Source organism: Nerophis ophidion, linkage group LG02 (genome assembly GCF_033978795.1).
Source record: "Nerophis ophidion isolate RoL-2023_Sa linkage group LG02, RoL_Noph_v1.0, whole genome shotgun sequence".
Lineage (NCBI taxonomy): Eukaryota > Metazoa > Chordata > Actinopteri > Syngnathiformes > Syngnathidae > Nerophis > Nerophis ophidion.
In genome coordinates, this window is record NC_084612.1 from 57,831,236 (window position 1) to 57,853,702 (window position 22,467).

The 22,467-nt window shown below is 39.2% G+C and overlaps 1 protein-coding gene across 4 annotated transcripts in view; it reads right to left on the minus strand.

Annotated features, from left to right (window-relative positions):
* LOC133542939 (receptor-type tyrosine-protein phosphatase gamma-like) overlaps nucleotides 1-22,467 on the minus strand; it is a 797,325-nt gene that overhangs the window by 170,286 nt on the left and 604,572 nt on the right. For all 4 annotated transcript variants that reach the window (XM_061887219.1, XM_061887226.1, XM_061887237.1 and 1 more), the window contains one exon: nucleotides 12,029-12,221. In XM_061887219.1, the coding sequence (XP_061743203.1) occupies nucleotides 12,029-12,221 (193 nt within the window). The remainder of the gene's footprint in view (nucleotides 1-12,028; nucleotides 12,222-22,467) is intronic.

A 22,467-nucleotide genomic window follows, 5' to 3' on the forward strand; every position in this document is an offset into this window, starting at 1 on the left:
TGAAAAATTTTGGCAATATTATAATAATATTCAGAATTTTTCCTAAAAAAAAAAATCACTATTTTACAAGAACAACAAAAACATTGGCAATGTTGTGATAAAAGTCAGATTTTTATATGAACAATGAGTAATACTTTTACATAAAACAATAATAATTTTACATGAAAAGTAATAATTTTATGAGAAAGTATTGCAATTTTACATAAACAGAAATAATATGAGAAATTGTTCCCAATTTCATAAGAAAAAAGTCGACACAATGTGAGAAAAAGACTGCTTTTAGTTATCCATCCATTTTCTACCGCTTATTCCCTTTCGGGGTCGCGGGGGGCGCTGGCGCCTATCTTAGCTACAATCTGGAATTCTGGGAAATCTGGAAATTTTTGGAATTTGTCAAGAGAAGGACCGTCATTCCTAAATTGGCCGAATCGGGTGAAAAATTTGGAAGATACAAACCTTGGGAAATTGTTAGATGTAAATATAAACGGAATACAAAGATTTGCAAATCATTTTCAACCCATATTCAGTTGAATGCACTACAAAGACAAGATATTTGATGTTCAAACTCATAAAACTAATTTTTTGGGGAAAATAATAATTAACTTAGAATTTCATGGCTGCAACACATGCCAAAGTAGTTGAGAAAGGGCATGTTCACTACTGTGTTACATCACCTTTTCTTTTAACAACACTCAATAAACGTTTGGGAACTGAGGAAACTAATTGTTGAAGCTTTGAAACTGGAATTCTTTCCCATTCTTGTTTTATGTAGAGCTTCAGTCGTTCAACAGTCCGGGGTCTCCGCTGTCATATTTTACGCTTCATAATGCGCCACACATTTTCGACTCGAGACAGGTCTGGACTGCAGGCGGGCCAGGAAAGAAGCCACTTTTTTTTTTTTTTTACAAAACCACGCTGTTGTAACTCGTGGCTTGGCATTGTCTTGCTGAAATAAGCAGGGGCGTCCATGATAACGTTGCTTGGATGACAACATATGTTGCTCCAAAACCTGTATGAACCATTCAGCCTTAATGGTCCCTTCACAGATGTGTAAGTTAACCATGCCTTGGGCACAAATGCACCCCCATACCATCCAGATGCTGGCTTTTGAACTTTGCGCCGGTAACAATCTGGATGGTTATTTTCCTCTTTGTTCCGGAGGGCACACCACTTCAACAGTTTCCAAATATAATTTTGACAAATGGACTCGTCAGACCACAGAACACTTTTCCACTTTGCAACAGTCCATCTCAGATGAGCTCGGGCCCAGCGAAGCCAGCGGCGTTCCTTGGTCTTGTTGATAAATGGGTTTTGCTTTGCATAGTAGAGTTTTGACTTGCACTTACAGATGTAGCAACCAACTGTAGTTACTGACAGTGGTTTTATGAAGTGTTCCTGGCCCCATGTGGTGATATCATTTACACACTGATGTCTCTTTTTGATGCAATACCACCTGAGGGATCAAAGGTCCATATAATCATCGCTTACGTGCAGTGATTTCTCCTGATGTCTATTTTTGATGCAATACCACCTGAGGGATCAAAGGTCCATATAATCATCGCTTACGTGCAGTGATTTCTCCAGATTCTCTGAATCTTTTGATGATTTTACAGACCGTAGATGGTAAAATCCCTAAATTCCTTGCAATTACTCGTTGAGAAATGTTCTTCTAAATTCGACAATTTGCTTACAAATTGGTGACCCTCGCCCCATCCTTGTTTGTGAATTACTTAGCATTTCATGGAAGCTGCTTTTATACCCAATCATGGCACCCACCTGTTCCCAATGAGCCTGCACACCCGTGGGATGTTCCGAATAAGTGTTTGATGAGAATTTCTCAACTTTATCAGTATTTATTGCCACCTTTCCCAACTTCTTTGTCACATGCACTGGCATCAAATTCTAAAGTTAATGAATATTTTCAAAAAAAAAAAGTTTATCAGTTTGAACATCAAATATGTTGTCTTTGTAGCATATTCAACTGAATATGGGTTAAAAATGATTTGCAAATCCTTGTATTCCGTTTATATTTACATCTAACACAATTTCCCAACTGATATAGAAACGGGGTTTGTAGAACGCGCCAAAATCTGGACAAGAAGAAGAAGTTGAATAAGAAATGGATGAATTTTGGTGAAGAAAAAAACACATGTGTGTATGCTCCAAAGCATTCACATAATTATACTTCTGGGTATGAGTAGATTTCATATTAATGAATCGAGCACACATAATGAATAGCAATCGCTCCAACGTCTGCGATATGATCGTTTTTGTGACATTGTTTACAAATGGCTCTTTCTCATCATTACCACATTGACAATTAAATGAGTTTAATAATTTCTCCCTTTAAATTATACATACGGTACAGTAATTAAACATCGACCTGGAGGGATGGTTGGATATATAGGCTGCCTAAAAATATCCATGTGCTTTACTCTTTGTGTGCATTGCAACTCAAAGAGGTTTGCAGCTCTCTCTGGCAGGTTGATGAAGGTCTTCAGCAGAGATAAGAATGCTATTACACACACACACACACGCACGCACGCACGCACACACACACACACACACACACACACACACACACACACAAAAAAACACACACACACACACGCACTCTTGTATTTATTACCTTTTTGAGATCTCCAAAAAATGCAGACCTCTTCTCTTTAAGACCACCCTTTCTAGATGTATAAAGATTTGTATTTACAACATTAATATTATATACATACTATGCAAATACAAAAAAATTGTTGTGAAAAATTAGTTGAAATTTCACAAGAAAAACCTCAAATTTTTGCAGTGTTATAATAAAAGTCGTCATTTTACTCAACGTGAGTCAAAATTAAAGTTGGAATTTTACTTAATAACAGTCACAATTTTACGAGAAAAAGCTTCTCATTTTGGCAATTTCATGAAAAGAGTCATAATTTTACCCGACAAAAGTCACAATTTTATAAGAAAACTTTAAAACGTTGGCGATATTATAATAATATATTGAATTTTACTCTGCAAAATGATTACAAAAGTCATAACTTTACTCCAAAAATGTAACCAAAAAAGTGGCAATAATGTGATAAAAGTCAGAATTGTATAAGACCAAAGTCACCATTTTGTATTAAAGATTATTAATTTGAGATAAAAAAATATATATTTACAAGAATATATTGCAATATTACATAAACAGAAAGAATATGAGCCATTGTTCCCAATTTTATATGAAACAAAGTCAACACATTGTGACAAAAAGACTATTTTAGTTATTTACATTTTTTGTTTGTAATCGGTTTAATCTTCATTATTTACTTCAATGTATTACAATATGTCTGTACATACATATTTTTTATTTATTTTTTGGCCAAAAGGGTCGCATTTCAATGTCTTACACACACATGTTATTTCATATGTTAACCAGAAGAGGAGCACTTTTAAAACCCACACAGTCCATTAGAAAAATCCCTCCTTTGTGGGACCACCCTCAATTTGATAGATTTCACCACCAGGGGTGAACATGAAATCTCTATTTTGTGTTTTTTGTAATATGCTTAAGGCCGATGACAGACGAGTCACGGACCACGAATGGCCCCTGTGCCACACTTTGGGGAACCCAGCTGTAGAAGCTAACTGTTAATGGCCACTATAGTCTTAGTACCGTAGTGTATTTCTTCATCCTATGGTCACATATGGGACGCGGGTTGTTTTACGTCAGCACCGGAAGTCGTAAAATCAGCTGCTCACCTACCGGGTTTTTTCGGGGATGAATAGGGAAGTCCTTCCTTAGCTGCCGTCTTGTTTTATCATATACTGCTGCCTTTGCCCCTGTCAATGTTCACTTTTCTATGCACATTAAATCAACAAAAAATCCTGACTTTGGAGCGATGTTCACGGACTCTAGTATTTGGCTCTCTATTAGATGCAAAGGTTTTCCCTATTGGGACCATGATTTATGTCCTAACTTGTTCACACCTCCTCATGTGGAAGGTACTTTTTCTTGTTGATGTCTCAAGAAGGGTGGAAATATAACACACACACAAACAGAAACAACCGCATGCACGCATGCACGCACGCACACACACACACACACACACAGCATTCGGTGCAGGATGCAGAAATACAGTGGATCCCTGTAGGCAACTACTTCTATCTGAAATCACAGGCTAATGCTATGTCACTGGAAAAATGTTAACCTTTATAAAAATTGCAACTTTTTCTGCAACTTTGTGAATTTGTTGCTGCTAAATCAGGACTATTAGGATGGAATGATCTCCAAAGAAAAAGCCTGAAAAAAATCCTGCAAGGCCCACACAAGTTAACAAATACCTTACATTCCGGACGATAAGTACCTACTTTTATCCTCTGCTTTAAAACCTGTGGTTTATAAAATGGTGTGGCTTAATTTACGGATTTGTCTTTGCTGACAAGCAGCTATAATGAATAAAACCAAAAATGAGTAGGACTAAGCAGTAAACAAGTTAGTAAATAAACATTAAAGGCCTACTGAAACCCACTACCACCGACCACGCAGTCTGATAGTTTATAAATCAATGATGAAACATTAACATTGCAACACATGCCAATACGGCCGGTTTAGTTTACTAAATTGGAATTTTAAATTTCCCGCGGAGTTTCTTGTTAAATACGTCGCGGAATGATGACATGTATGATGACGCCTGCGCGTGACGTTTCGGGTTGGAGTGGACATATTAGCCCAGCACAACTAACGGCTAAAAGTCGTCTCTTTTCATCACAGGATTACACAGTAATTTGGAAATCTGTGTTGCTGAATCTTTTGCAATTTGATTAATTAATAATGGCGACTATAAAGAACAATGGTGTTGGTAGAAAGCGGTGGATTGCAGCTGCCTTCAGCAACCGAGACACAGCCGGTGTTTATTTGTTCGTTGTAAAGCTTTAACACAAAGCGGTCAAGCGAACATGTTTTCTACGTCAACCAGCAAGTTTTTGGATGGGAAAATTGTGATATTAAGTCGACTCTTACCGGAGACTTCACTGGATTATGGGACTTCCTCCTGCAGCTCAAAAAGGCAGCTGTGATCTTGGCTACTCCATCGGCTTCTCTGAGAGACACTAGCGTTCACCGCAGCCATCCGACTTTCAGGTATATCTCTACAATCTCACTAAAACACTATTAAAACAATAAGCAGATAAGGGATCTTCCAGAATCATTCTAGTAAATGTGTCTTATTACATCTGAAACGGTCCCACTGCCGCCGCCTGGAGCCGTCACTTTTTCTTTTCTTTCTTTTTTTTTTTGTGTGCTTGACTCTAACTTTCCTTATCCACGAATCTTTCATACTCGCTTAAATTAATGGGGAAATTGTCGCTTGCTCGGTCCGAATTGCTCTTGCTGCTGGAATCTCACATTACAAACAATGTGAGGATGTGAGGAGCCCTCACACCGGTGACGTTACGCGCACATCGTCTGCTACTTCCGGTACAGGCAAGGCTTTTTTAATAGCGACCAAAAGTTGCGAACTTTATCGTTGATGTTTGCTACTAAATCCTTTCAGCAAAAATATGGCAATATCGCGAAATGATCAAGTATGACACATAGAATGGACCTGCTAAATAAGAAAATCTCTTTTCAGTAGGCCTTTAAATACTTAAATACATAATAAATACTGTTCTCATGAATAAACAGTTAAGTAAGTTATGATTCACATTTGGTACCGGTACCAAAATTATTCCGATACTTTTCGGTGTTTTGAAACTTTTCTAAATAAAGGGGACAACAAAATATGACATTATTGGCTTTATTTTACAACAAATCTTAGGGTACATTAAACATATGTTTATTATTGCAATTTTGTCCTTGAATAAAATAGTGAACATACAAGACAACTTGTCTTTTAGTAGTAAGTAAACAAACAAAGGGTCCTAATTAGTATGCGGACATATGCAGTAACAAATTGTGTCATTTATCATTCTATTTTTTTGTCATCATTATTAAGGACAAGTGGTAGAAAATGTATTATTAATCTACAAACCCTGTTTCCATATGAGTTGGGAAATTGTGTTAGATGTAAATATAAACGGAATACAATGATTTGCAAATCCTTTTCAACCCATATTCAGTTGAATATGCTACAAAGACAACATATTTGATGTTCAAACACATAAACTAATTTTTTTTTGCATATAATAATTAACTTTGAATTTCATGGCTGCAACATGTGCCAAAAGTAGTTGGGAAAGGGCATGTTCACCACTGTTTCACATCATCTTTTCTTTTAACAACACTCACTAAACATTTGGGAATTGAAGAAACTAATTGTTAAAGCTTTGAAAGTGAAATTCCTTCTCATTCTTGTTTCATGTACAGCTTAAGTTGTTCAACATTCCGTGTTCTTGTTGTCGTATTTTACGCTTCATGATGTGCCACACATTTTCGATGGGAGACATGTCTGGACTGCAGGCGAGCCAGGAAAATACCCTCACTCTTTTACTACGAAACCACGCTGTTGTAACACGTGGCTTAGCATTGTCTTGCTGAAATAAGCAGGGGCGTCCATGATAACGTTGCTTGGATGACAACATATGTTGCTCCAAAACTTGTATGGACCTTTCAGCATTAATGGTGCCTTCACAGATGTGTAAGTTACCCATGCCTTGGGCACTAATACAACCCCATACCATCACAGATGCTGGCTTTTGAACTTTGCGCCTATAACAATCCTTATTTTCCTCTTTGTTCCGGAGGACACCACGTCCACAGTTTCCAAATATAATTTGAAATGTGGACTCGTCAGACCACAGAACACTTTTCCACTTTGCATCAGTCCATTTTAGATGAGCTCGGGCCCAGCGAAGCCAGCGGCGTTCCTTGGTGTTGTTGATAAATAAGTTTTGCTCTGCATAGTAGTTTTAACTTGCACTTACAGATGTAGCGACCAACTGTAGTTACTGACAGTGGTTTTATGAAATATTCCTGAGCCCATGTGGTGATATCTTTTACACACTGTTGTCGGTTTTTGTTGCAGTACCGGCTAAAGGATCAAAGATCAGTAATATCATCGCTTACGTGCAGGGATTTCTACAGATTCTCTGAAACTTTTGATGATTTTGCGGACCGTAGATGGTAAAATCCCTAAATCCCTTGCAATAGCTCGTTGAGAAATGTTGTTCTAAAACTGTTCGACAATTTGCTTACAAATTGGTAACCCTCGCCCCATCCTTTTTTGGGAATTACTTAGCATTTCATGGAAGCTGCTTTTATACCCAATCATTGCACCCACCTGTTACCAATTAGCCTGCACAGCTGTGGGATGTTCCTTCACACCTGTGGGATGTTCCAAATAAGTGTTTGATGAGCATTCCTCAACTTTATCAGTATTTATTGCCACCTTTCCCAACTTCTTTGTCATGTGTTGCTTGCATTAAATTATAAAGTTAATGATTATATCAGATTCAACATCAAATATGTTGTCTTTGTAGCATATTCAACTGAATATGGGTTGAAAATGATTTGTATGATTGTATTCCGTTTATATTTACATCTAGTACAAGTTCCCAACTCATATGGAAACAGGGTTTGTACTTTTTCATTTACTGTTAATTTCTACTTACTTTCTCTTTTATCATGTTCTATCTAAACTTCTGTTAAAATGTAATAATCACTTATCCTTTTGTTTCTTGGATACTTTTTGGATGATACCCCAAAATTAGGTATCAATCCGATACCAAGTAGTTACAGGATCACGCATTGGTCATATTCCAAGTCCTCATGTTTCCGGGGACATATTTCCTGACTTTATAAACATAATAAACATTTTAAAAACAACGAAAGAAGATGTTGTGATGCCAGAAAATATCCACGTGACCATAGTAGTATCGACCAGATATAATCCTGTACTTGGTATCATTACAGTGGATGTTAGGTTTGTTTTAAAATATTCCAGGGAGCCACAAGGGCGGCACTAGAGAGCCGCATGTTCGCTGAGTATTGAGCAATTACCATGGCAACACATGTACACAACCAGGGTAGACTTCAGTACCTGCGATTCAAAAGGTTAACAAAACTGGAGAAGTTATCCTTTTTAAAAGCAACATTTATGACACATTGGATGCTGTTACATTGTGTATACACTACTGAGGCTGAATTACAGTATTTTCTTTTTCTTTTTATTTTTATTTTACAGATGCTGTGTAGGTGGCAGGTCAGCCCGGCGTTATTTTTTTTTTCAGCTCCGAGTGCGTTTCCCCCAGCTGTCCATACCCACTCCGCCCCCTCTGCTGGCTGCAAAGATCTGCTTACACCAAATGTATCCCACTGCTGCGCTCAAGGACATGCTCCTAAAGCATATAATGCAGCATGGCAGAACAGCCCACATAATAAGTGTCGGTGTTGGTTGGGATATGAAAACATCGGCAGTAGGTCAGAGGGTTTCCCCTCAGAGAACACAACACATTCCCAACAGCGCATCTCCTGATTCTGAAGAGTTTAATTACAGCACTAAAGCAAACCCCGTTTCCATATGAGTGGGAAAATTGTATTAGATGTAAATATAAACGGAATAAAATGATTTGCAAATCATTTTCAACATATATATTCAATTGAATGCACTACAAAGACAAGATATTTCATCTTCAAGCTCATAAACTTGTTCTTTTTTTTTGCAAATAATAATTAACTTAGAATTTCATGGCTGCAACATGTGCCAAAGTAGTTGGGAAAGGGTATGTTCACCACTGTGTTACATCACCTTTTCTTTTAACAACGTTTGGGAACTGAGGAAACTAATTGTTGAAGCTTTAAAAGTGAAATTCTTTCCCATTCTTGTTTTATGTAGAGCTTCAGTCGTTCAACAGTCCGGGGTCTACGCTATTTTATGCTTTTTGATGGGAGAAAGGTCTGGACTGTAGGCGTGCCAGGAAAGTACCCACACTCTTCTTTTACGAAGCCACGCTGTTGTAACACGTGCTGAATAAGGCTTGGCATTGTCTTGCTGAAATAAGCAGGGGCGTCCATGAAAAAGACGGCGCTTAGATGGAAGCATATGTTGTTCCAAAACCTGTATGTACCTTTCAGCATTAATGGTGCCTTTACAGATGTGTAAGTTACCCATGCCTCGGGCACTAATGCACCCCCATACCATCACAGATGCTGGCTTTTGAACGTTGCGTCGATAACAGTCCGGATGTTTTTTCCCCAAATAATTTTTCTGTGGTTTGACGAGTCCACATTTCACTTTTCGACTTTGCATCAGTTCATCTCAGATGATCTCGGGCCCAGAGAAGACGGTGGTGTTTCTGGATCTTGTTGACAAATGGCTGTTGCTTTGCATAGTAGAGCTTTAACTTGCACTTAGAGATGTAGCGACAAACTGTATTTAGTGACAGTGGTTTTCTGAAGTGTTCTTGAGCCCATGTGGTGATATCCTTTGGAGATTGATGTCGGGTTTTCATACAGTGCCGTCTGAGGGATCGAAGGTCACGGTTATTCAATGTTGGTTTCCGGCCATGCCGCTTACGTGGAGTGATTTCTCTAGATTCTCTAAACCTTTTGATGATATTACGGTCTTTCAATTGCACTTTGAGAAACGTTGTTCTTAAACTGTTTGACTATTTGCTCACGCAGTTGTAGACAAAGGTGTGTACCTCGCCCCGTCCTTTTTTGTAAAAGCATTTTTTGAGAAGCTGTTTTTAAACCCAATCATGGCACCCACCTGTACCCAATTAGCCTGCACACCTGTGGGATGTTCCAAATAAGTGTTTGATGAGCATTCCTTAACTTTATCAGTATTTATTGCCACCTTTCCCAACTTCTTTGTCACGTGTTGCTGGCATCAAATTCTAAAGTTAATAATTATTTGCAATTTTTTTCTTTTTTTATCAGTTTGAACATCAAATATGTTGTCTTTGTAGCATATTCAACTGAATATGGGTTGAAAATGATTTGTATTCCGTTGATATTTACATCCAACACAATTTCCCAACTCATATGGAAACTGGGTTTGTAGAATCATTGTTGTATATTCAAGTAAGTGATCTGAGAATGTGTTGCATTAACATAAATATATACCATAAAACAAGCAACTAAGCATTGTGGGATTCACAAGGTTTTACAAAACCCAGAACCAGTGAAGTTGGCACATTGTGTAAATGGTAAAAAAAACAAAAAACAGAGTACGATGATTTGCAAATCTTTTTCAACCTATTTTCAATGTAATTGACTGCAAATACAAGAAACTGAAAAAAAAATGTTGGGGGCAATTTTTTGCGTTTTTATTACTGAAATAAGCAGGGGTGTCCATGATAATGTTGCTTGGATGGCAACCAATGTTGCCCCAAAACCTGTATGTGTCATGTCTTGTGATCATGTTTTGTTTAGTTATGTTCTGTTACTTCAAGACTCGATTAGTTACTGTTTTTTCACCCCCTTGTTTTGTCACCATGGCGACCCATTAGTTTCACCTGTTTCACGTGTTGGACTCACCTGTTTCAATCATGCCATTATTATTTAAGCCTGTTTTTTCAGTTGGTCGTTCTGGAATCATCACCTTGTTTATGACCACTCTGTTTCATGTCATAGTTCATGCTGCCCTGCTCACGTCACTTCAAGTAAGTTATTGTTTATTAATGCCACAGTTAGTGTCTTTTGTTTCTATGCCCATAGTTCTGCCTTTGTGCTAGTTTTTGTTTTCTTAACCAAGTTTTTTCTCCGCCTTGTGCGCGCCTTTTGTTTGCACTTTTTCATAGTAATAGATTAAACGTGTGGCTTGTCTATGGTGTACACCGCCTTCCGCGTGATTGTAGTTGAGATAGGCACCAGCGCCCCCCGCGACCCCAAAAGGGAATAAGCGGTAGGAAATGGATGGATGGATGGATGGATAGATTAAACATGTCTTTACCTTCACGCCATGTCCCGTCACCTTCCTTTGCATTCCAGGAAAACAAACCACACCATAGTCCACATTTTGACAGTATGTACCTTTTAGCATTAATGGTGCCTTCACAGATGTGTAAGTTACCCATGCCTTGGGCACTAATACACCCCCATACCATCACTGACGCTGACTTTTGAACTTTGCGCCGATAACAATACGGATGCTTCTTTTCCTTTTTGGTCCGGAAGACACGACGTCCACAGTTTCCAAAAACTATTTGAAATTTGGACTCGTCAGACCACAGAACACTTTTCCACTTTCCATCTGTCCATGTCAGACGAGCTCGGGCCCAGCAAAGCCGGCGGCGTTTCTGGGTGTTGTTGATAAAAGGCGTTCCCTTTGTATAGTGGCGTTTCAACATGCACTTACAGATGTAGCGATGAACTGTAGTTACTGACAGGGGTTTTCTGAAGTGTTCCTGAGCCCATGTGGTGAGAACTTTTACACACTGATGTCGCTTATTGATGCAGTACTGCCTGAGAGATCCAAGGTCCACAATATCATCGCTTACGTGCAGTGATTTCTCCAGATTCTCTGAACCTTTTGATGATATTACAGACCGTAGATAGTGAAATCCCAAAATTCTTTGCAATAGCTCGTCGAGAAATGTTAAACTGTTCGACAGTTTGCTTACCCATTTGTTCACAAAGTGGTGACCTTCGCCCCATCCCTGTTTGTGAATGACTGCGCATTTCACGGAAGCTGCTTTTATACCCAATCATGGCACCCACCTGTTCCCAATTAGCCTCTTCACTTGTAGGATGTTCCAAATAAGTGTTTGATGAGCATTCCTTAACGTCTCAGTCTTTTTTCCACTTGTACCAGCTTTTTTGAAACACATTGCAGGCATCAAATTGCAATTGAGCTAAAATCTGCTAACACTAACAACGTTTTCCAGTTCGAACATTATTTATCTTGTCTTTGCAGTCGATTCAATTGAATATAGGTTGAAAAGGATGAACAAATCGTTATATTCTCTTTTTATTTACAATTTACACAACGTGCCAACTTCACTGGTTTTGGGGTTTGTAGTTTTCATCTATGTTGATTTGTTAGCAATGCAGCTTGCAGAATTCTCAGCAAACATACATACGTAAAAAAAAAAGAAAATAAACGTCACCCACCCCTGGAAGCCTCCGTGCCAGAAGGCCCACTGGCGTCATTAGACGGGTCGTGCTGCCAGACGTCTTTCATCGCCGACTTGAACACTTGGCGGTTGTCCAGCCTCTGAATGGGTCTGAAGTTGCTGCGCAGATATTCCACCGACTTAACGTGGTCCTGTTGCTCGGTGGTGAAGATGGAGTAGAAAGCTTCTAACTGTTGTCGGTGCCGAGACGCCACAAAAGTGGAAAGAGAGAAAAAAAAAAAAATCAGAGAGGAAAATAGTGATTCTTGTTTGTGCTTGAGTACATTCTGGAAATTAAGTTCACAAAATGAGATTGAAGCAGAGAAGCTCACTGGAAAATAAATTGCACTTTTAAACAACAAATTTAATGCATATTAAAGGACTAGACACTGGCTGAGGGTTAGTGGGCGCCCGATGGTGGAGTCGGCTCTCTCGGTTGCTTTGTTGGGTCTGCTCCTGTCTCGCAGTGGCCAACACAATGTGTATGTTTTTATAGTTGTTGTTTTACTTTTGTGGCTGTGTGTAGAGGAGGCTGGTTGCATCAGCCCTGCTCTTCTAATGTCTTTAATGTCATTTGTCTTATTTTATGTTTCCGTCTTACAACATGTTAATGTGTGCTATGGCTATGAGTTTCCCCCCCCCTTGGCCTCAGTCTGGACCCCCTGTTTATCACCTTTTTGTAAGGGCTGATCCTGTTCTGTCTCCCTGTAGTGTTTGTCTGGTCTTGAATGGGATCGTGCTGAAAATCTTAATTTCCCCTCGGGGATTAATACGTTATTTCTGATTCTGATTGGTTATCGCACAAATTCACCACAACCCTAATTCACAGTATCAATGTGCACAATAGAAAAGTAGATCCTATTGATAGTAGATATGGATATAGATAGTAGTTTCCATTTTTAATGTGAATAGATAAATGGATGATATTTTAATACGTCAACCAGTATACTGCACTTTTTTATTTTATTTTGCCCATCGTTCACAATCATTATGAAAGACATGACGGATGCTTTTTTTTGTTTTGTGCATTCTAAATATTAAATAACTGCGATCAAAATTCAGCTTACAATGGAGCTTATGGGAGCCGTTCCATTCTGTCTATAAACCCTTAAAATAAACCACCTCCTCTGAGGTTTTATACACATGATGTAAGTATATGTGTAATGTAGTAACAGGTACATTTATAATAACATTTAATATTTATGTATTTTGATCAATTTAAGCATATAATTAAAAAAAACGCATCAAGATGTTTTCTCTTTTTTTCTTCATCACTGAACTGCAGAATTCATAAGAAACAACATACATAGTTTTTTTTTAGGGACGGCGTGGCGCGGTGGGGGAGTGGCCGTGTGCAACCCGAGGGTCCCTGGTTCAATCCCTACCTCGTAGTAAGCTCGTCACGTCCGTTGTGTCCTGAGCAAGACACTTCACCCTTGCTCCTGATGAGTGCTGGTTAGCGCCTTGCATGGCAGCTCCCTCCATCAGTATGTGAATGTGTGTGTGAATGGGTAAATGTTGAAGTAGTGTCAAAGTGCTTTGAGTACCTTAAAGGTAGAAAAGTGCTATACAAGTACAACCCATTATTTTTATTTTTTTTAGTAAAACATCACTTACTGTATAAGGTCTGCTGTCATTGGGATGCAGACTGCTGGGATGTTTATATCAGTGTTTTTCAACCTTTTTTGAGCCAAAGTACATTTTTTGTTAAAAAATGCATAGGCACACCACCACCACCAGCAAAAATAATTAAAAAAACAAACTCAGTTGACAGTAAAAAGTAGTTGTCGCAATTGTTGGATATGTATTTAAACCATAAAAATGCATTGGCACACCACCACCACCAGCAAAAATCATTAAAAAAAAAAACTCAGTTGACGGTAAAAAGTAGTTGTCGTAATTGTTGGATATGACTTTAAACCATAACCAAGCATGCATGACTATAGCTCTTGTCTCAAAGTATGTGTACTGTCACCACCTGTCACATCACACCCTGACTTATTTTGATTTTTTTGCTGTTTGCCTGTGTGAGGTGTTCTAGTTCTTGTCTTGTGCTCCCATTTTCGTGGCTTTTTCTCTTTTTGTGGTATTTTCCTGTAGCAGTTTCATGGCTTCCTTCAAGCGCTATTTCCCGCATCTACTTTATTTTAGCAATCAAGAATATTTCCTTTGTTTTTATCTTTCTTTGTGGAAACATTGTTGATTGTCATGTCATGTTCGGATGTACTTCCTGGACGCCGTCTTTGCTACACAGTAAGTCTTTGTTGTCATCCAGCATTCTAATCTATCAGCATTCATCTACAAAGCACCAGCACACTGGTGTACCGTGAGATAATGTTTCGTGTGGCGTGGGAGATTAGGTAATTTCACCTAATTGGGTTAAAAATATTTTTTGCAAACCAGTTAATCCACTGATTAATTAATGTGGATTAATTAATAATCCACAGATGTGCCATTGTTGGGTGTCGGTGTTGTCTAGAGCTCGGCAGAGTAACCGTGTAATACTCTTCCATATCAGTAGGTGGCAGCCGGTAGGTAATTGCTTTGTAGATGTCGGGAACATGGTCTGCCAAGATCAAAATATGCAGACGACAGCAGGATGCAGCGTGCAAGTAAGAAGGTATCTAATGCTTGGACCAAAAATAAACAAAAAACGTTAACACTTAGGGATGCAATACTAAACTGAACTGGCTGCAAAGTAAATGAAAACAGAATGCCGGACGACAGCAAAGACTTACAGCATGTGGAGCAGACAGCGTCCACAAAGTACGTCCGTACATGACATGACAATCAACACCAAAAAAAGGAGTCCAAGACAATAACTAAACACAACACACGGTAAAACAGCAAACAGCTCCAAATAAATCAGGGTGTGACGTGACAGGTGGTGACAGTACACCTACATTGAGACAAGTGCTATAGTGATTCATGCTTGGTCCAACAATTGCGGGGAAGACTTTTTAATGTCAATACTGGCTGCTGAGTTTATTTTTTTAGTATTTTCTGCAGGTGGTGTGCCTCGAGATTTTATCTATCAAAAAAAAAAGAAAAGGTTGAAAAACAATGGAATAGAGGACCTCCCATTCTCTCCCCTGTCAACGTTTATCTACATGTATTAATGAGTTAGAACACACGTCTTCCATAATAATTGTGAACGATTGGCAAAATTAAAAAAAAAAGTGCAGTTCCCTTTAACGGCAGGGCCTCCCCTGGCTAAATTTGATTTGGAGGACCTCCAACCATTATATTTTTTTCCACAATTTTTCATATTTGGGAAAAACATGTTTTCAACCAATCTTGCCATTATCATACCTCCTCTAAACAGGCTGGTTGGGATTTGCGCAAGCGTTTTTTTTTTTCCCAAGTATGACATCAGCGGGCATCTCCATGTATGAGAGAAATGTATTTGAAGTGCTTTGCATTAGTATACGATTGTAGTCCAAAGCTGTAGTCCAAAATCTCCTTTTTTGTCTATCCTCCTGTAGTGGGGCAGACTGGCTCGTATATGCACATGCGTTCTCCTCTTTTGCCATTTGTATACAAAGTAGCGTATTATTTAGTCTTGTATATTATATCTATGAACTTATAGCTGTCGGTAGAAAAATTACACCGTGGTTGATGGAGAGAAGGTGCTGTCGAAGTGGAGGCACATATATAAGAGCGCCCCGAAAACGGCATATACTGAAAAGACAATAAAACGTGGCTGTAAAACATCATTTTAATTTTTTTTTTTACCCATTGACCACCATTACATGTTATACAGACCACAAGGAAGTGTTTTAAATGTAGAACAATAATCCCAATAGAACCCCTTTAACCCTTAATTAATGTTCATATTGTTGTTACTCAGCCAGCGTTTGTGGGTCTGATGGACCCTTTGCATTATTCTAAAATACTGAACAGATGTTTATTGGGATAAGGTAAACAGCTGTTCAGTATTTTAACAAAGTGTTTGATTGTGAGGCATGAAAAGCCACAAAATGCAACGGGTCCAACAGACACACAAACGATGGGTGGGTAACAACAATATGAACGTTGCACGGAAAATTTATCTGCCAGTTTCTGCATCCCACAGGGATTCTTCTTTTATGTTTCTGCACCCACGGTTCCCACACGAGGTTGCAACATTGTTTGTCAAAACTGTCTGCTCTCATTTTCTCGCACATTTGACCCTCTGATGTTCTGTGTACCTCCACTCTGTCCTCCTATGCCTGCTGTGTGTGTGTGTGTGTGTGTGTGTGTGTGGTACACAGAACATCAATTTCCCCACTTCTATTAGCCCCAGGTCCAGTGGAGCCGGACATCTTATATGGAATAGAAACGTGTTATGATACATACAAACCCTGTTTCCATATGAGTTGGGAAATTGTGTTGAATGTAAATTTAAACGGAATACAATGATTTGCAAATCATTTTCAACCCATATTCAATTGAATGCACTACAAAGACAAGATATTTGATGTTCAAACTCATAAACCTAATTTTTTTGGGGCAAAAAATAATTAACTTAGAATTTCATGGCTGCAACATGTCCCAAAGTAGTTGGGAAAGGGCATGTTCACCACTGTGTCACATCACCTTTTCTTTTAACAAAACTGAATAAACGTTTGGGAACTTAGGAAACTAATTGTTGAAGCTTTAAATTGGAATTCTTTCCCATTCTTGTTTTATGCAGAGCTTCAGTCGATCAACAGTCTGGGGTCTCCGCTGTCGTATTTTAAGCTTCATAATGCGCCACACAGTTTCGATGGGAGACAGGTCTGGACTGCAGACGGGCCAAGAAAGTAAATGGTAAATGGTAAATGGATTGTACTTGTATATCACTTTTCTACAGTCAAGGTACTCAAAGCGCTAAGTACCAGCACTCTTTTTTTACGAAGCCACGCTGTTGTAACACATGCTGAATGTGGCTTGGCGTCTTGCTGAAAATAACAGGGCCGTCCATGAAAAAGACGGCGCTAAGTTGGCAGCATATGTTGTTCTAAAACCTGTATGTACCTTTCAGCATTAATGGTGCCTTCACAGATGTGTAAGTTACCCATGCCTTGGGCACTAATACACCCCGATACCATCACAGATGCTGGCTTTTGAAATTTGCATCGATAACAGTCTGGATGGTTCGCTTCCCCTTTGGTCCGGATGACACGATGTCGAATATTTCCAAAAACAATTTGAAATGTGGACTCGTCAGACCACAGAACACTTTCCTACTCTGCATCTGTCAATCTTAGATGATCTTGGGCCCAGAGAAGCCGACAGCGTTTCTGGATATTGTTGATAAATGGCTTGTGCTTTGCATCGTAGAGCTTTAACTTGCACTTACAGATGTAGCGACAAACTGTATTTAGTGACAGTGGTTCTCTAAAGTATTCCTGAGCCCATGTGGTGATATCCTTTAGAGATTGATGTCGGTTTTTGATACAGTGCTGTCTGAGGGATCAAAGGTCGCGGTCATTCAATGTTGGTTTTCGGCCATGCCGCTTATGTGGAGTAATTTCTCTAGATTTTGTGAACCTTTTGATGATATTATGGACTGTAGATGTTGAAATCCCTAAATTTCTTACAATTGCACTTTGAGAAACGTTGTTCTTAAATTGTTTGACTATTTGCTCAAGCAGTTGTGGACAAAGGGGTGTACCTCACCCCATCCTTTCTTCTGAAAGACTGAGCATTTTTTGGGAAGCTGTTTTTATACCCAATGATGGCACCCACCTGTTCCCAATTAGCCTGCACACCTGTGGGACGTTCCAAATTGATTGATTGATTGATAAGTGTTTGATGAGCATTCTTAAATTTTATCAGTATCTATTACCAATTTTCCCAACTTCTTTGTCACGTGTTCTAAAGTTAATGATTATTTGCAAAAAAATGTTTATCAATTTAAACTTCAAATATGTTGTCTTTGTAGCATATTTAACTGAATATGGGTTGAAAATGATTTGCAAATCATTGTATTCCATTTATATTTTTATCCAACACAATTTCCCAACTTATATGGAAACAGGGTTTGTATGTATGTCTACTGTAGCTTATCTACTGTTGTGTAGCTGCTTGCTCCTAGAAGGCGAGAGCCTACACCAGTGGTGTCAAAGTCAAAGCCTGCGAATGAATGATTCATGGGCCCCCAGGATGATATTTGATTAGTATTAGAACCGGCCCGCAGGCAACAGCCGCCTGCTGCTGTTTTGCACGCACAAATACTCCATACGACTTGATAATTTTTTTAAATTATCAAGTCATAAAAATGGGGTCTTACTGTACATTTTTGGGGTCCCACTTTTTTGTAAGCATTTTAAAAACAAATTATAAATGTTTGCATTATCCTGTTATATCTCACATTCCATATTGTGTTTTGGAAAAAAGGTTGTCATAAACGTAACTTAATTCATTAAAAAATACTACCAAAGAAAACGTTTCTTTAATGCATATGTAAATGTATTCAGTTATAAACATTCATTCACTTTCTTCTTTCCTTCATGGATTTAAACTTTACGGCTGCCGGTATTTTTTTTCAATATTTTTTTTGTGATATTTTCAAAGTGTGTTTGTTCTATTTTTAGCCAAAGTAAGACAAAGAAAACAATCTCAAGTTTTCTTTATTTTTTTGTTTGTTTTAAAGCAATGATTTTAATAGTACGGCTGGCGTGTGCAAAAATTTTACTCCGTATGGCCCCTGATTCAATATTAGTATCGGATCGGCACACATTTTATTAAAACAAACATTTGCAAACTTTGCTGAAACATCTCCTTCTGGGAATCAAACACAGGATGACTGCCTTGCAAGACCAGCACTTACGCTGCGCACTACAGTGAAAATATCTCGGTAAAGTTGCCTTTTCCTTCTTATCAGTGATGGAGCAGGAAGGGACTAGGAAAACGCTTATGGTAAAATTTTGCATGCACTTCTTCACACAAAACAAGTCCCCCATGTCAAAAATGCGCACGTTATTTTAGGTTTGCATATTGGGATGTAAAATGCAGCAAAACAATTGTAGTGAGTGACATTAGGGTCTATACACTCCAGTGGCGAGCTGTGAGTTTTTTCCGACTTCATCTCTTCAAATACCGTAATTGATGTCACCACATGGACACGGCTGGAGATACTATACAGAAACACACTTGCACACCACTCTGTGTTGAACCCGTCAACAGTGTACAAAACAGTCTATTTTTCGGCGCACTTAACATTCATTTAACCCGCTTCAGCAAAAAAAAATATCTTACATGGTTCTGTAAACATTAAAATAATTGTATAAAACAAATTAAATATGTAAAAATAAAGAAATAAAACATCTGAACTCACAATTTGTAGCACCTATTTGACGCCGTATAATCCGGCGGTGCCGCTCGTAGTTGGTTGATTCGTGTGAAAGTGGCGAGCAAACCATTTTGCCGCCGGTGTGATTGACTGCCAAAACCTGTATTTCCTTCGCGGTAGCACTTACCCCTTGCTAAATCTGCATTGTTGGCTTTGTCTGTCCACAGCGGATTACTAGGTGTAAGACGTACACTTTATCTTCGTGGTTATTGTACCGGTGAGTTTTCCGTGGCTGTCTATGGCTCGTATGGTTCCTGTGCCGCTTCCTGTTTTCGCTTGTGATTGGATAATCACTTGGGAGTCTCTTGGGGACTCACTTAGGGGACGGCGTGGGAGAGTTGGGAGAGTGGCTGTGCCAGCAACCTGAGAATTCCTGGTTCGATCCCCACCTTCTACCGACCTCATCACGTCCGTGGTGTCTTTGAGCAAGACACTGCACTCTTGCTCCTGATGGGTCGTGGTCAGGGCCTTGCAAGGCAGCTCCCGCCATCAGTGTGTGTATGTGCGTGTGAATGGATGAATGTGGAATTAGTGTCAAAGCGCTTTGAATACCTTGAAGGTAGGAAAGCGCTATACAAGTACAACCCATTTACCATGTATTTTCAAGTGAGTACCGAATCACAGCTAGAAGACCTTACTGATAACAATTAGTAATCTGATTGACTATGGAAATTGTCTATCAACTGTATGTGTCCGTTCACTTATAGTGCACAGACGCCCGCATTGTTGATTCTGAAGGCCCCGGGCAGATTTGGTACAACATGGCAACATAAGCTAGCTGAATTCTGATTGGATAAAAACTCTAAACTAAAAACAACAGCATTGGAAGAAGCTTAATATGACATGAAGAGACTATGAATACTTTCAGATATTTAGGGAAAGTAAATTCAAAGTTACTTTGAGATGTTTCACGTTGTATGCTTTCATGTTCAAAATAAACTCAAACTCAAACGTTTATCTTTAATTATGATCATGATTTCCGGTAATGTTAGGCCATCAAAGAAGGCCCTGACGGAACAACCACTGTTAAACTATTATAACTCGGATACAGTATGTTCACAAAATGATGTGTTTCATCGGTTGAACAGACAACAAAGAAGCTTTACCTAAAATTATGAGCATTTCTGAATGTTAACTTTAAACTGCAGCTTTAGATCCTACATTAAATGTGAACTATGACCCTTAGGGCAAGAGCTGTACTGAACTCTACCCATCTGTCCATCTATCTTGCTTATCTGGGAGACGAGGGCAGCAGTCTAAGAAGGGAAGCCCAGATTTCTCACGTATTTCTCCGTCTGCGTCCATCTCCGCCAGTTCCATATTGCGAAAGTCCCACCGAGACGTTTCCAGTCAGGCTGAGAGACATAATCCTTCTCGTACGCCCCACCGGGCAGGCATCTGGAAGGGATTCCGAACTGGATCCACCTCGACTCGCTCCTCCAGTGAAGGAGCGCGACTCTACCCTGAGCCTCTCCTGGATTACCCAGCGCCTCCCGCTATGCAGATTTGGCAGAAAACCGGGTCTCCATAGGTGCCCCTTCCCGACTGCCACAATGCACAAGAGCCGAATATTTACTTGCAAGTGTGGTATATGTAGGTATATACAGGACGGTGACAATGGGTGAAGAACAATGGCCGACTTTCCAATGTATTACGATTAGAGAGTGGACGATTCTGATTGTCCAAATATCGATTATTATGTTAAATGTAGTAATACAGACAGATCTACAATGGGGGACTAATTAAGCCTGCTCAGTGACCTTGTGTTTAGAGCAGGGGTGTCAAACTCATTTAAGTCCAGGGGCCACAAAGAGGAAAATATATGATAACTTAAAAATATAGACAACTTCAGATTGTTTTCTTTGTTTGAAAAAAAAAACGGAACAAGCTCAATCTGAAAACATACAAATCATAATGTTTTTGTTTTTTTCACACTTACATGTTGCTGTTCATAGAAGTCTATCTTCATTTGTCCTGATTTATCATTTCTGAATAAATGATATGATAATGTTCATCGGTCAAATAGATGTGAGTCTGGCAGAGTTTTAAAATGCTCTTATTGGTGTAAAAATTCAATCCATCAGAAGATGCAATAAATGGTAATATCAAAATTCAATTACAGGATTTTGTCCATGTGAAGTGAAGTATATTTATATAGCGCTTTTTCTCTAGTGACTCAAAGCGCTCTGCATAGTGAAACCCAATATCTAATTTTTACATTTAAACCAGTGTGAGTGGCACTTGGAGCAGGTGGGTAAAGTGTCTTGCCCAAGGACACAACGGCAGTGACTAGGATGGCGGAAGCAGGGATAGAACCTGCAACTCTCAAGTTGCTGGCACGGCCGCTCTACCAACCGATCTATACCGCCCCAAATGTCATTTCCTCATTTTCCTCAACTGGTGTACTAGCTTCATGTGGTTTATTTCAGTACACATCTAGCATCATTTACAACAAAACTTGTGAATTCGGACTCATTTCACGAATCACACATGAAGTTGGAAGGGGATACGTGTAATTTCAGCATGTTTATGTGCGCCCAGGTAATGTGTCCCCAGTCCTCTATCTTAACCGGATACATAGCTCCGCCCCCTTTGAAGTCATGCGCACACCTCCGGAAAGAATTGCTATTGCGACAATCAGTGGACGCATTTAAAAGAGCAATTTCTTTCAATCCAAAATTTTTGCTCGTTTTAATACTTGGCAAAATCATCTCGCGGGCCGGATAAAACCGGTTCTCGGGCCGTGTGTTTGACACCCCTAGTTTAGAGTGTCCGCCCTGAGATTCTTAGGTCGTGAGTTGAAACCTCGGCCAAGTTATACCAAAGACTATTTAAAAAGGACCCATTACCTCAGCATCAAAGGTTGGACTTGGGGGTTAAATCACCAAAATGTGTCCCGAGCGTGGCCATCGCTGTTGCTCACTGCTCCCCTCGCCTACCAGTGGGGTGGAACAAGGGGATGGGTTAAATATGGAGGGTAATTACACCACACCCATTGTGTTTGTAACTATCTGTGGTACTTTAACTTTAATCCTAATGTTCTGTTAACACAGCGGTTCTTAAACTGTTCTTACCTAATACTACTTCAGAAAAAAAACACCTCTCCGAGTACCACCATA